The 15,658-nt window shown below is 56.8% G+C and overlaps 1 protein-coding gene across 2 annotated transcripts in view; it reads right to left on the reverse strand.

Moving 5' to 3' along the window:
* Positions 1-14: 14 nt before the first annotated feature.
* Positions 15-15,658, reverse strand: part of CAPZB (capping actin protein of muscle Z-line subunit beta) — a 130,408-nt gene continuing 114,764 nt past the window's right edge. The window contains exons 5-10 of one of the 2 annotated variants that reach the window (XM_075551446.1): positions 11,394-11,535; positions 10,940-11,056; positions 4,516-4,581; positions 3,987-4,063; positions 2,825-2,936; positions 15-803 (exon numbers count right to left, since the gene is read on the reverse strand). In XM_075551446.1, the coding sequence (XP_075407561.1) occupies positions 2,834-2,936; positions 3,987-4,063; positions 4,516-4,581; positions 10,940-11,056; positions 11,394-11,535 (505 nt within the window). In that variant the 3' untranslated portion in view covers positions 15-803; positions 2,825-2,833. The remainder of the gene's footprint in view (positions 804-2,824; positions 2,937-3,986; positions 4,064-4,515; positions 4,582-10,939; positions 11,057-11,393; positions 11,536-15,658) is intronic. The other variant, XM_075551439.1, reaches the window with a different exon arrangement.

The raw sequence follows: 15,658 nt of genomic DNA on the forward strand, positions 1-15,658 counted from the left end.
ACAAGGCCAACAGACTGCGTCCCAGCTTCTTTTATTTATTTTTTTGTTTTTTTTTCTTTTTTTAAGTATGGAGGCTCAAGTATAAGATGTAGATTTTTGTTTAAGCTTTACAAAAAAAACCAAAATAAAACAAACAAAAAAAAAAAACCTCTGCATTCCATAAAAATTGACAGAACAGCACCTGGCCAGAAGCGCCAGCCTGGCAGCTCCGCCCCCCGCCGGCTCATGGGCGGGGCATCTGCAGGGCTCCCGGTGGCTCCGCCTTCTCCTGCCGCGGTCCCCACCCCCCCCACCCAAACACACGTGGACTCCGATTTCCAGTTTTCCTTCTGTCTTTCACACACCACAGTTATTTCATAAAATTTTTTGTTTTACATTTTTACACCAATGTAACAAAAAGGGTGGGTGGGGAGGGGGCAGACGGACAGTGTATTTATGCTGATTGACGGGAAGAGGGGAGGCAGGGGTGGGGGCCGAAGGAAGACACGCGTTCTCTATGGAAACATTTCGATAGCAACAAGTGATGGGAGTCGGCCTGAGACAAGAAGGGTGTGGAGCGGCTTTATTGTCGGGAGACGGCGTGGAGTGTGGCCCGTGGTGCAAGTTGTTACGTGACCTGTGGGGGCGGGGCGGGCAGGGGCGAGGGGAGCAGAAAACAAGTGTTCTAAGAAGGGGTCTAAGGAGGGCGTGGCATGTCCTGTTAGCGCGAGCGGGTTCAACATTGCTGCTTCCTCTTCAAAGCCTCCACCAGGTCGTTCTTAAGGGCTTCTTGTTTTGATTTGTCTGCAAAAGTCTGCACAGACCTGCAGGTGGACAGAGAGTGGTGAGTCGGGTGTCCGTATGGGGAGGGGGGCGGGGGCTGCTTGGGAGGGCCCCACCTCCCAGTCAGGGCTACACAGGGGGCTGGATGCTGCCACCTGCTCTGAGCCATGCTGGGGACTCAGCCCCCCCGTGCGGACAGCACGCACACCTCACTGTGCAGATGGGGATGAGCTGGTAGAGCCACCTCTGGGCACAGGCTCCATGAGCTGGGGTGAGGCAGTGGCTTAGGGGTGTCCAAGCACAACAAGCTGCCCAGATCTGGGCTGAGGCCAGCACCTTGGGCCATGAAGACTCCGCCACAGAACCAGATCCCAGGCAGGTACAGGGTGCAGAGAGCAGCCCACCCAGGGAGGCTCTGGGGCCCAGCCCACTGAGGCAGGGGCTCGGGTTCCAGCCCTGTCAGCAGCATGTCAACTTTGCCCAGAGTCCCTGGCCTGGCCTCCGGGCTGAGAGCTCAGGGGGGCCAGGGAAGCCCCATGCGACTGTGCAACACACGTGACCTCGTCTGGTCTCAAGAGCACTGGGCAGTCTCCCTGTGCCCCACAAACAGATAAGACAGGCTCACAGACTCGCCCAGCCCACTGTGAAGTTGACAGCATGTGTCGGTGAGGCAGAAGATGACCGAGCTCTTCATACACGTATGGCAGTGCTTAGGCGGTGGAAGGCAGGGTGCACAGAGAGCTGTAATGGGCAGTCTACCCAAGGAGAGCCTCCAGCTGGAGAGAAATCAGCCAAGAAAAAGGAGGGAAGGAAGGGACACAAACTATATGCCCAAATGCCCAAAATGAGCCAAGTCAAATGAACCCCCACATGTCTGACTCGGACACTCGCAGACGGAAGAAGGGGGCAGCCTAGACGAGACTTCTGAAGATCGAAACGAAAAATCACGGCATAAACAGACCCAGGAGGAGCGCTGCTGCTCAGTCATTTGGTAGCGTATGGCACAAAGGTCCTGCAAACCTGCCCTGTCCCTTGGCCCTGAGGCAGCCACAGGCGAGGGCTGGACACTGGCTGGGTCTCCTTCCAGTCCCCCATCCCAGCTGATCCACCATGGCTGTGTGCAGCTCACCTGCACCCTCCAAGCCCCTGACCCACTTCCCTAGGAGACAGCTCTGCAGAAGAGACTGTAAGGTTGGAACAGCTAAGGGTGGGGGTGGGGGGGTGTCACTGCAGCTGAGCTCACCTGTGCCTTCATGTGGTAGGAGAGCCTGTGCCCACTGCCAGGGCTGGTGACCCAGGAGGGGCCACCCAGGGAGTACTAACAAAGGAAGGCTCTCACCCCTCCATGGGGCCTGAGGTCACAGACTGACCACCCTGCAGAGGCAGAGCACCTCACTCTGGCCCTGGGTTCTGTGCCTCACCTACCCCTCCCACCCAAATGAAACAATGAGACTGCTTGGCAGACACTGCAGTCACAGCAGGATGTTTTTCTTTCCTGTCAGCATGATATGCTCAGGAGGATGCCTGTAGCCCCTTAGGGATGGATGGGCAGACCCGGGGAGCAGGAATCTGAGTGTCCAAGGCCCACCTAGGCAGCCTCAGCTTCCCAAACCTCCTTATCTCCTAAGTCGGTCCCTTTCCCACGGAGAAGGGGTAGATCTGCCTTTTAAGCTCCTTGGGGAAGAGCTGGGGGGCGGGGAGGAGGGGAACAGGAGCAGCTGCAGATACACCAGCCTCAGAGAAGCCCTCTGAGACATGTGGGGTCAGGGGGCTCCCAGACGAGCAAGATAAGTGCTGGAGGGGTCACGTCAGGTTCTCACGCTGCTGGGCTTCCTCAGGAGCTTGAGACCAAAGCCCACCCTCCCCCGAGTGCAAAACACAGCACACAGGTGAGCGGGCTCCCTGTTAGGCGGGGCTGAGACTGCGAGTTAAGGAGCTGCGCCCCTCGAGGGCACAGGGTTAGTCCTGCTTTAAGTGGCCACGCGGCGACAGCCAGACTGGCGGGTCTGGGCGTTGGTGAGTCCTGTTTAGTGGAGGCACTCTGGCCTCTCAGGCAGGGTACCTGGATGACTTAATTGTCAGGCTGGATGTAGATCTGGCGCTGGGTCAGCACTTGAGAAAGCTCCCTCTGCAACTGCTTAAACTTTTGGTTGTCAGGGATAGCGTCAACAGATCTACAGAGAGCGCACAGTCAGAAAGGGAGGCGCAGCGGGCGAGGCCCAGGCAGGAGGACAGCTAGCAGGAGGTGAAGGGAAACGCAGCAAGGGCATCTGGTGGAGAGGAACTTTCTGCGCAGGAGGATGAAGCCACCTTCTGGCCACCGCGGGGACTGCCCAGGGCCGATGGTGGGAGAAGCCCAGAACGTGGTTCCCAGAGAGTTCAGGAGTGGAGAGTACAGAGGGGCCGGGGACACGTGAAGATGTGAGGTGAGGCCTGCTGGCATGGCAGGAGTGTTGCCAGAGGAGCAATTGGAAGCACGGGGCCCAGAGGGACGTGTCTCGCGTGACACTGTAGAGCAGATGACTCACAGTCTGGCGGCAAAGGCACAAGCCGCTGCTCTAGGCTCCCACAATGGAGACCGGAGCAGGGAGGGACCCTGACCTCCCCCAGTCAGAGAAAGACTCCGTCAGCTCGTGCAGTTCCCTCAGGAGCCCTTCCCAGAGGGACGAGGGCAGCAGAGGACGACTGCTCGGGGCCTCGCAGGCCCAGAGGAGAGCCTGACCTGGGTCCAACCCTGACTCTATGGCTGTGGCTTGCACAGGGCAGCCCTTTCCCTCCCACTAAGCAATGGTCTCCTGCTCAGCGGGGCCCTGGGCCACAGCCAACAGAGCCTTGGCGAGGGTACCAGAGGGGTGTGCGCGCGCGCGTGTGTGTGTGTATGTGTCTGGCACGGAGGTCAGTCAGAGGATCTATTGGCCTGGGTCCCCTCCCCAGTCTTAGGGCTGGAGCTGTGCTCAGGCCCAGGAACCAGGGGCCCAGAGAGGTTCTTTGGTGGGGCAGAGCAGCGGGGTCAGAGGAGACCGACTGCAGGAGGGGGGTTGATCCACTCAAGCAGGTCACAAGACCCTGAAGGGACAGAGAGCGCACAGCGCACATCCGCTGCCCTGTCAGGTGGTAATGCTAGCTGTCCTACCAAGGAGGAAACTGATGCCAACGTCACACAACTAGTAAACAGTAAACTCAGGATTCAAACCCCAATCGCTCTGGCTCCAGAGCACACGTACCTCAGCCCGTTGACAATGTCCTTGGTTTTCCCAAAGTAGATCTCATTCAGCGTACTTCTGATTTTGTTTTCCATGTCCTGGGAGGGGAGACCAGTCAGACAGCAAGACAGTTACACCCCGGAGGGTTCCCTCCTTCCCTCCCCTCCCCTCCCAGGAGCCAGCCTGCAGTCCCTGATGTGACCACAGGGGGGAGGCCCACGACTGCTCCTAAGCAGCGGGAGCCAGAGCGCCCCTCTGATTTGTGCTCTGAGCACTTTCAGGCCCAGAGGAAGGCCATGCCCAGGTATGGCAGCCAACTGTGACCATTCCTGGGAGCTGGCCTAACCCCTCAAGCTTCCCCCCAATCTGTGACCAATGCTGTGAAACCAGAGAACACCCTCCTGCGCTCTGCAGCCCGCAGCCTCCGAGAGCCAGTGGGGCCTCGGAGCATGCAGGGGTGGGTGGAAGAAGGTGCCTTTGGAAGGTCTGGAGCCCTGACGGCACCATGCCAGACGGAGGTAACGTCCCCTGCCCAGCCAGGGCTGCTCACCTCCACCAGGCGCCCGATGTTGGCTATGTGCGGCGAGCAGTCGCTCACAGTTTCGTCTTTCTCCATCTGCAAACAAGACAACCCCCAAGTCAGGGTGTGCCAACTCTATATGTCCCAAGTAGGGTGAGACCGTGTGTGTGTGGGAGGATGCCCCAAGAGCTCCAGCGCCATGCTGGGGTGCACGAGGGTTGCCATAGTGAGTGCCGGCTGTGGCTGCGTTGCCACCCCTGTTGGATGCGGCCAAGTGGCAAGGATGTAGTGGCCTTGTTCCTGCTGTGCTGGAACCTGCCAGACTATGGCTCTGCAGAGCAGAGCGGGCTGGTTTGGCTCAGGAAAGGTCAAAGAGCACAGAAGGGAGAAGTGCTGGCATGACGGGCCTTCCTGGATCCAGAGCCAGGGCCTCCTCCTTGGGCGAGGCCTACCAGGGAGAAGGCATGGGGAGGCAGTGGTCCTGGGGGGGGTCTGGATCTGCAGACTCTGAGGGGTGGTTGGCTATAAGGCAGGAGCAGCGAGAGCGTGCCAGGAACCTGGGATGAGAGGACCCGCCGACGCCGAAGCAATAAATACTGCACCGAGGCAGGGCTGCAGCGCTTGCTGGACACCTCCACCTAGCCCAACACCCTGTTGCTAAGGCAACTGGTGTGTGGATGATGAACAGCAGTGGGGTGCAGACTCAGGAGGTAGGAGGGTCCTCCATCCACCCACCGGGACTGTGTATTTTTTTGCCACATGGAAATGGTTACTGTCCCAGACTGTGGGCTGCTTGGAGAGGAGGAACCTTGGGGGCAGGGTCCAATGAATGATGTCCTTCCAGTAAATGGCAACCTCCCCTCCCCTCCCTGTCCTGCTTCCTGCAGCAGCAGGTTCCTGGCAAACCTAGGGGCGGGATGAGGGTGCTGGGCTCATGGAGGGAGCCGTCTGGTTGCTGGCCACGGGCTCTGGGCAGCCCAACCTCTGCGTCATGATCTTTGTGCTTCAGAATCGGGAGCCACCTCCCAACACAGGCAGCCTAGACCTCTGGGTGCTCACAGTTTGAGAGGTTTGGGGACATTCTCAATGTAGGTAGGGGCTCTCCTCAGGAGAACACAAGGCAACTGGGCCCCCACCCCCAGCCCCCCAAAGCGCAGTTGGGGGCGGAAGGAAGCTGATGGACTGGGGAGCAAGCCAGGCATACACAGACCTGTTTCCACAGCCTCCCTGCCTCCCCCCACCCCCTGCCGACTCCCTTTCCCACCTGGTGAGGGTCAGCTTGCTGGCAATGCCGACCCACCAAAAATAGAGCTATTTTTGCAATGCACATATTATTACATGCTTATAAAAGTGGCTGCCAGAAGGGAAACATTTGTATGTGCCGTGGTCGCACAGATGTTCCATAAGGCGATTCCAATGGAGACTGAAGTCAAGGCCCAGCCCCCGGACAAGTTCCTCTGAGCAGAGGGCAACAGGGCAGGCCCCTTTCCTCGGACACACACCTTCTGGGGAGCACAGCCAGGAGGGGAGGGCCCCTGAGAGGCCAATCCCAGCTCCAGCTCTGGAGCCGGAGAGGTCAAGGCCATGGCCTGCCTGTGACTCCATTTCCTGGTCCTTCCTTCATGATAAATGAGTGAACTCGGAAAAACTGGCACTGCCCCAGGAACTTTTCTGGTTGTCAGAATCCGAGTTCCACCCTGGGTTCTCGGGCCGGACAGCAGCAAGAAGGCTTCCAGGAGGGCCTTGCTGGACCAGTTCAGGGCACTTTAACCAAACCGGAAACTGCATCATCTTTTAATCCTATCTTCTCCCATGATCTCGCTGAAACCCCTGGCGGTCTGGGAGACGGGAGTGTCTCCGGCTGCAAGGTGCACAGGGGCAGCGTGGGCACTGCTCCCTCGGGAGACAGCCGTGCGCCAGGCAGCCCTTTCACTCTGGCGCCAGGCTGCACCGTGCGCGGACACCATGCTTCTCGCAGACTAAGGCGACTGTCCGTCTGGGGAATGTTTCCTTCGCTCACAGAATTGAAGGTCAAGTCACCAGTCATGTTCAGCTCAGGCCCTGCTCTCCTGCCCAGTGGGGGGCAGTCTCCTCTAGTCTAGAACTTCCCCATAGCCAGCCGCCAGTCACCAACAAATATCAAATCCACCCCTCAAAGCTACTCTGCTCAGGCCTGTCGCCCAGGCTCCCTCACGGAGCCATGGGTACCACCCCCCATGCCAAGAACATACTTCCTGAATCACTCAAGTTAGGTCCAGGCCACCCTCTGTCCCCTCAATCTGGAACAAATCCCTAGGTCGTGGGGCACGAGCATAGCTGGGCGAGTCTTCTCAGCCCACCGGTGGCCGGGCACCCCTGCCTGCGGATCCCCTGCGGTGACTCGCTGGCCCCCCCGAGAGAGGAGAGATCACAGCTGACTAGTGACTGGCCCAAACATCCCACCTTTGTTTCTAAATATTTAGAATGGGACCTAGGGGCTTTCCCAGAGATTTACAGCCTTGCCTCTTTCCCACATCGCTCAGAGCCCCCTCCCCTGCAACATGCCGGCCCTCAGCTTCACAACTCACCCTATATCCTCCCCACTGGGAGCCGAGGGCCGCCCAACAAAGGGCACCCTGGCCCTCCTTCGCCACAGAACTAGGTTCAGCCACCTCCTGTGCGCCCACACTCTCCTGGGGACAGCGCTGTGAGGGACACAGGGAGGGGACGACGGGGCAAGAGTGTTGAAGTGGCAAATCAGACCCGCACTGCACTCAAACCCGTTGTGGCACGCACACCAATGTGGAGCGTGGCTCTCGTGGCTGGGAGGGTGGCATGTGTGCAGGAAATCGGGGACACAGTTCTGCTTCCCGGCTGGCACCTGCACTCAGCAGCCAGACAGAAAGACAAGGGGGTGGGGGGGGGAGGGTTGGCTCCAGAACTGCTCACTGCCTGCATTGCCCAAGGGAAGGGAAGGGAGCCCTGGGAGAGCCAAGGTGCAAGCCGAAGCCGTTTCACTGTTCTCAAGAGGGGGCACTGGGAAGAGGGGAGTGGGCGTGGGGCAGAGCAGGGCTGGCACTGGCACAGTGGGGGACAGGGCCTTCCTTGACAGGGGGGGCAAGCGTGTGCATGTGATTGCATGAGTGGCAAGATGGGCCTCATTTCCAGAGAGCAAGCCCTAAACACTGGGTTGCTGCACACACTACTCACTCACAGGAAGCTTCTGGTCTGACACCCCCTCCCCTGGCTCTGGCGGTCACAGGTCCTGACCCTCCCTCCATTCTGCCCTGCCCTTGCCCACCTGTGCCTGGGGCCCCATTGTTTCCTGCTTCCCCCTGGCACCAGCTTCTTCTTGACCCCTCTGCCACAGGTCTGTGAGCTTTGTGCCCAGTGCTGCCCTGGCTCAGGCCGTCTTCACACTCATCACTGACTCTGGTCACGAGTGACGACGCGTCTCAGACGGTTAACTCACTGCTGCAGAAGAATCCACCTCTCCTAAGCGGGTGCTGCTGAGCATGTCCCCAGGGAGGCTGCCAGTATGTGGCAGCTGGCTCCGCCAGGACCAGAAGGGTGGGCTGCCAGCGGAGTGCCACTGGGTGCCCAAAAGGCCATGCCATGTCTACCCAGCTCACTGTGGATGCATTTCCTGGAGGAAAGGCACAGGGGACAGGTATTACGAGCTGGCAAATGTGGCCTGGGAGAAATCAGCTCCTTTCCCAAGGCAGGAAGCCCTGGGTTCAAATCCCAATTCTGCCTTTTACTAGTTTCGGTCTCCATGGGCAAATGTTCTAACAGCCTGAGCCTCAGTTTCTTCACCTGTTAAATGGGAATGCTAACTTAATAGTGCCTACAGTTGAGACACAGGAGACACCCTGCACTCCCACCCAAGGCAGGCAGGGCCTTTCTCCAGCATTCCCCAGGGACACAGAGCACAGGGCGCCGCCCCCACTTCCCGGTGGCTCAGAGGCTGTGCGTCATTAGCGCTGCCAGGGCCGCCTAGTGCTCCCACCCCTCCTCTCCAGCCCAGCTGTAAGGCCCTCGATGAGCTATGGGAATGGCCGTCAGCATGATGACAGGAACACGGATTGCCTCGTTCTAGTCACAAGAGCAAACGGCAATGCAAACCAGGTGCACAGTGCCGCCAAGGTGTGCTGAGGACAGCCACTCACCAGGCAGCGTTTGGCTTGGCAGGGGCCTCCGAGCATTGAGTCGGGCCCTGGGTGGACGACGGCTCAGATAGAAGCCATTAAGAAAGCTGAGGAGCCAGGCCGGGGAATGGTCAACAGTGGGGAGCGCTATGTGATGCAGGATGCTGCCCCGGAGACGAATGGAGGGTCTCCCCCTCACCCCGGTGTCAGGGCATGTGGCAGGTCCCGGGGAGATGGCTCCTCAGAGGTTCAGCTGCCCCTCTGCCCCCGAGTTCCTGGAAAACAAGGCTCATTTCCAGCCTGAGGATGGCCGCTGCAGGAGCACCGGCCCCAGCGTCTGGCCACACACCAGGTCTAGGCCTTTGCCTGGGCTGTCTGCAGCTCCCACCTGCATCCCAGGCCAGGAGACCCACTGAGCGCACCGGCGCCAACTCCTCCAGCAGCCACTTCACAAATTGGAGGGATACTGCTGGGAATACCCTAAACAGCAACTAAGCCAACCCGCTGCCAGGGAGTGAGCCCCGGCGAGCCTCCAGGGGAGGGTCGGACTGTCCTCTGGGCGCTCGGGCTGTCCTAGCTACAGGAGCAGACAGATGGCCCCAGCTGCTTCCCCCAGAGATCTTCCAGCCAGCAGTGACGGGCTTTAACCACTGTGCTGCCAGGCCACCTTCTGCTGTGACCAACCCATGGCCACCAATCGATGCTGAATCAGAGTGACCTTCCTCGGGGCACACAGCAACTACATCCGCTTAGGAGAGCTTCCAAAGTTACCTTGTCCGTCTCTATCAACAGCGGTTAGGAGGGCAAGGTGGCAAACACACTGTTTTAAAGTTAAATGGAGTCTTCCTACGGGTAAGTTGGGCACCACTGAAGCGGGGATGGAGAGGTGATCTTTGGAAGAGGGCTGGGATCTGCAAACACCAACTTCTCTGAGGGTGAAATACCGTGTCCAAGGCCACGCTGCACTGAGCCTGCACCCTCTCGCCACATTACAGAGCAGGGGGCTCAAGCCTCTCCTTGTGAGGGGGTGTCTAGAATGTCCCACGTGAACTGTGGCTTCAAGACCAGCCTGCCTGGGGAAGGCAGGGCCGTGGGGCCCACACTCAGACACAGCCCAAAATGAAAAGTCAGACAGTGCGGCCGATGATTGGGCAACTAGAGCTGACATTCGGGAAGCTGTCATGGACTGGACAGGAAAAAAATGACAAAATGTACAGAAAAGGAGAGTACAGTCGCCATAATGTACTTTAACCAAAAAACCCGGCAGTAATTAGGCAGAGAGGGAATGGAAAATCCCTGGCCCCTGAGGGATGCTGGGGTTGCCAGGTTAGACAGATGCCGAAAGCAGGCACTCTATCTTCTGCGTGTCCCCCAGTATTCTTCCTGCAGCTTCCTCGCTCTTTTCTGGGGACCCTCCTACTGGCCCTCCCCAGGGCCTGCTACTGAGACTGCTGTCGCTCCTCTTACTGGCCACACTCAGGCGAGCTCTATCGGCCAGTTCTCTCTGCAGAGGCCTCGCCACCAGCGACCACTGTCTGCTGTGTCCACTCTGCCCTCTCCTGTGAAGAGTGCCCACATTTCCCTTGGGGAAATCATCCTAAAAGAGCCCAGGCAGTGCGGTGGGTTAAGGGTTGGCCTGGTAACCCCAAAGCCAGTGGTTCAAGTTCACCCACCAGCCAAAAAGATGAGGCTGTCTGCTCCTATAAAAATTGACCACCTTAAAAACCCTATGTAGTTCTACTTGCCCTACAGATTCACTCTGAGTCATGCTCAACCCAATGGGTTTGGTTCTCCCACCTACCTCCCCATCACAGGTCACACTGTGACCCAAGTCTTGCCACCCTTGACTCAGGAAAAGGTTTTGTCATGAAAAGGTGTCAAGAGTCCAGCCCAGTGAGAAAACGCTGGGATTTTTGGAAGCCCTGCTATACAAGAGACGCTCTTTCCCACAGCACTGCCAGGGGCGGGAAGATGCAAGGCAGACTGCCAAGAGCCACCATGTGGACAGAGCAGGGTACAGAATTCTGGTCTTCTCAAGGATGCTCGTGGCGCCGATACATTTCCATTCCCACTTCAACTGGTTAGGCTGTGTCTTCCTGCCACTTGCAAGCACTGAGAAGCTAATTCATTCTGAAGTATGAGCAGCAGTATGTGCTAAGCACCAAGACAAAAGCTCCTGTGCTGGGATCTCAGCAACCAGGCAGGCTGTGTGCTCTCACGCACAAGAGAGAGGAGAGAGAGAACATGACAGTGCGGGAGCACCAGGCACAGAGGCTGCCCCAGGACCCATCTGAGGGCCTGTGGGCACCACGAGTGCATAACCCTACCTGTCTGGTAAGGCTGCCTCCGAGGTTCATGGTGCCGGAGCCAGACTTGTTGGTTTGCAGCCAGAGCATCACTGTGGAGGTCAACTTGTAATGGGCGGTACGGCCACTGGACTTCTCCTGGGAGAACGAGACAGAGAGATCAGACCGTCTAAATATCCTGGGCCATAACCCTGCGGGGGCCTCCCTAACTCGTTACCACATGGCACCTTCCCTCCCAAACCCCGCTGGCTTTTCAAGAGAAAGAACCTGAAACCATGTGTACAAAGCCCTTTTGGGATCCTTACCACCACCAATGACTACTGCACCGGTGGACTGACCTCTATGCAAATGGCTTCAGGGCAATTTTAGAATCCACGGGGCTTATGTATCACAGCATCGCCCCTTAACAAAGCCTCTGCCCGAGAAGGGGCTGCACTGGTCAAGGCCGTGGGCCTCGAGCTGCGTGGGGCGTTACCTGCACTTCCACCACGTGGATGGAGTCCCAGCAGCCTTTGATCTTCTTTGACCCGTCTCCAGCCTTCTTTATGAGGATCACTCCCGCAAAGCCATGGTCCAGATCCCAGAGGTAGACAGATGAGACACCACCTTCAAAATACCTGCAGGACACAGACCATATGCCCATCACAAGGTAATCCTGCCAGGCATAGCACGTGGACCCAGGCAGCCGGGCGGTCATGCGCCCAGGTTCCTCTAACTGCCGGAGAGGAAGGACTCCGATCGCGGTCTGCGAGGAGCCGACGACGGTCCTAGGCTGTGCCTGGATGTACCGTGAGCATCTTTTGGTGTGTGTAGGGTGGGGTAGGGGAGAGGGTAAGGGTGTGGCATTCTGTGGGGGAAGGGGGAACAACACGAGCATAGTAGGTATCCAGATGAAACCGGAGTGGAACTCTTGGCCATCTACACTCGTTTTATGATCCCCGGCAAGCTCACAAAACTCCCCCGCGCTTCAGAGTCCCCACAGACCAAGGATAGAGGTGTTGGTCACAAAGGGTAGCTATGACTGATACTGTGGACATGTTATCTAGAGAGGCCAGTCCCTGGAAAGGGACATCACACTTGGTGAAGTGGAAGGCCCTGGAAGAGCTGAATTGCCGAGGTGGCTGCAGCCAGAGGCTCAAACGCAGCAGCGGGTGTGAGCATGGCCCAGGCCGGTGGGGCTTTGTTCTGCTATATGGAGGGTGTCAGGAGGGCGAATCAACGGGACACACTGCTGCACAATACTGAGGCAATCGCTGCCGCGGGAGCCTTTTCACTTTGGGGTGGCCACTTACAGGGGGCGGCAGAGCGGGGAGACAGAGCAACAGACAGAGATTCAACCAGAGCCTGGGCAAATCAGTCTTTAAGAGCAACTTGCTGCATAATCCTCACTAGCAACCACGGACTAACTGTGGGCTTCTTTGTGTGTTTTACTTAATAAAGCAAACTTGCCCAGCTAAGATGACATGGAAGAGGGATAGAAAAGGCCAGAGGGAAGGGAACCTGGCTGGGACTTTGTAAACTCATGAGACCCTAGTCAACAGCTGTGGCTGACTGAGGCCACCATGCAGAGAACGCCAGGGGGTGCAGAAACCAGCAGGAGGGACCCGGCTGATACATGCCTATTACTCCCTCCAATTTGGCTGGCAACCAACCAAAATCTTGGGCAACATTGCCTCCTGTGGCTAAATACACAAATTCTTTTGTTTGTTATAAGGAGGAAAACGCTGTATTTTGTTATTACTGAACATTTTATTGTGGCTTGGGTGAAAGTTTACAGAGCACACGAGTTTCCATCCAAGAACGTTTGTAGAATCCTGTAAATTTTTCTTGATTTTGTATGATCGTGGTTCCAATACCCTATTTCTCCTTTTGTGACAGATTTCCTTCACTCGGCATAAGGACTCTCCTCCAGGTTCATGCACGTTCCGAGGTACACCACGGTGGACCACGTCCGCTGATGCACTCAGCAGCGATGGGTACTTGGCTGTGTTCATCTTTTCACTAGTGTGAGAGATGCTGGGATAGACACAGGTGTGGACTTGCGGCTTGTGTCATGGCTCTTGTTTCTCTAGGAATGGAATTGCTGAAGATATGGTCTCTCCGGTTCTCATTTTTTTAGGGAGCGCTCGACTGTTTCCTACAGTGACTGTTCTGCTTTACAACCCTATTAGTTGTGCACCAGAACTCCAATCTCACCACATTCCTGCCAATTTGTTTTGTTTTGTTGGCAGAGTGGGCTATGCGCTGGGCTGTTAACTGCAAGGCTGGCAGTTCAAATCCACAAGCCAATCCAGGGGAGAAAGATGAAACTGTTGGTACTAGTAAAGACTTCCAGGCTCTGAAACCCTGTGGAGAAGATCTGACCTGTTTGATGGGGTCTCTGAGTTGGGATTGACTCCATGGCACTGGATTTTGGTTATTTTACTGGTCAAGGACCACAAGCATCCCCGCCCCCCACAACAGCATTTCTTTATGTTTGTTAGCAGCCTGAATACCTTCTTTGGTCAAATGTCTTCATGTCCTTTACGCCTTAAAAGAAATTGAATCGGCTCTTTGTCGACGACCTGAAGTTTTCTATACAATTTTAGGATCACAGTCCCTGTTGTCAAAACATCCCCACACCCTGTGGGTTCTTTTTAAACTCATTTGATGCGCAAAAGTGAAAAAGTTTAATTGTTTTAGGAGGTCTGAGTCATCTGATGTCTTTGCTGCTGCTTCTTAATTTTCAGCCACATTTGAGAGACTACGTTTGCCATCAATTCAGGTCCCTACGTTTTCAGCTTTTTCCTACCACGATCTTTTTAGTGCTGGGTTTCTCATTCAGGATACAGGGCACTGGAAGGTTGCCAAGGAACCAAGGGGCAGAGAGAGACGAGCGCGCCTTCCCTGAGCAAGCACCACGCAGTCTTTGACGCCTAGCCTCCCCAAATGTGAGAACCCAAGTTTCTAGGCCTGGGGAGCCAAGACACTGGGGCCAACACTGCTGCAGGCGGGCAGGCTGCAGACCAGTGCCGTCCCCAGCAGGTTCCAGGCGAGGGCAAGCTTGAAGGAGTGAACACATGACTGTGGACGCTGAGGGCAGGGCCACTGCAGGGGACTGCTGGGAAACTGACCTCTGCTAGACTCAAAGGAACCACACTTTTAAAGATTCTTCCTCTTGTTGCAAGTGGTTGACCCTCGACTCGGAGACCGAGCACACAGTGGGCCCTTCTGAGACACTCCTGGGGCAGAGCCCTTGCTGCTCTGCAGGGCTCCAGTGAGCCCGCGGCCCGGCTCAGTGAGCCTTTCTGCCTTGTTCTATTGGGTCCTGGGGCGCCCTCAGAGGGAAGACGGGCGCACAGCAGGCTGGCCGGTGCACACTCCTTCTGGTGACAGATGGGCTGGTTCTAACAAGGGTTTCCATTCCTGTTAACCTGTGAGGGAAAGGCTGGGGGGTGTGGGGTAGGGGGGAACCCAACCCAACAGCAGAGAAAACGGCGGCTTTTATTGTGCTGGAAGAAGGAGGCTCCAACACTTTTCTTCCCTTGGCCACCCCATCCTGGCATGAAGGCCTGCTGCCCAGCACACAGTCAGCCTTCTGCCGCCTTCCGCTCGGGGCTCCAAGCACCCGAGCTGCGTGCAGTTCTTGTCAAAGGTGAGTCAGGTCACCCTGTCCTGGACGGCCCTGGTCAGCACCATCTGGCGACCAGTTCGGAGTTGATTCTCCTCAGTCCCACCCCTTCTCTTTCGGCCTGCATCCAGAGGAATAAGAAGAATGGCCTTAGTGGTCTGTGGGGTGGAACTGGGATCTCCACGCCGACGTCCAACCCTGGCCGGGCTCCCTCTCCGGGCAGCTGCACCCCCACCCCGGCGGCTCTCTCAGCCCAAGGCTTCCAGATGCCAGAGACAAATGAGGCTGAAAACCTGACCTCCAGGTAAGCTACTACTCTCCCCTGTCCCCCCTGAATATTACAAGTACCGCATATAAAAGAAGAAACTTAAAAACTTAGCCCACAATACCATCACTCAACTTAACCCACAACCTGATTTTTCCACATCCCGTTCCAGTCTCTGCAGAGATGCAGAATCTTAATTAACTGCAAGCTCAGCACCAGTCCCATTACTTTTGCCTGGCCAGGGCTTGTGAGCACTTTCCCCGGGAACCGCACGAGCTCCACACGGGAGGGTCATAGCATCCTAATGACTTTTAACAAAGAAGTGCTGGCGGCAGCGACACAGGTGATGTGATGCTGCTGCTCCCCCCTTTCACCCCATCCCTGTGCCATCCCCCCCCCCCCCATGGAATCAGGCCTCCCTCCCGTGGAGGTGAGGCAGACAGGCAGGAACTCGGCCTCCGCAGGTACGGCTCCAGCCCCACTGGCTGGCCTTCCACTCACCAGCCGGCATCTCCGGGGACCTGAGCCAAGTTTCAACCTGAGGTTCCAAGACAAAGGGGCAGACGGTTGAAGGCTCGCTAGGAGGGGTCTGGCCAGCGAGGTGACGGGCGAGGCGGCTGCCTGTCCAGAACCACGGTTCACGGCTCAGTTCTGCGCGTTAAGCCTTCATTAAAGAGGGACCTCGACAAGTTTTTGAAAATTTATTCTTACCTACCGAACTTTGATCATAATGACATGAAACGGAAAAAATAATTTTTATGTGGTTCACGTTTATGAGTTTTTACATAAAGGCTTTTGTGGGTATTTTAAGAATGTGCTAAAATGTTGTCTGAAACCACATGAAGCCATCTGAGGAGCCGCACGC

Source organism: Tenrec ecaudatus, chromosome 1, assembly GCF_050624435.1.
Source record: "Tenrec ecaudatus isolate mTenEca1 chromosome 1, mTenEca1.hap1, whole genome shotgun sequence".
In the NCBI taxonomy this organism is placed as follows: Eukaryota; Metazoa; Chordata; class Mammalia; order Afrosoricida; family Tenrecidae; genus Tenrec; species Tenrec ecaudatus.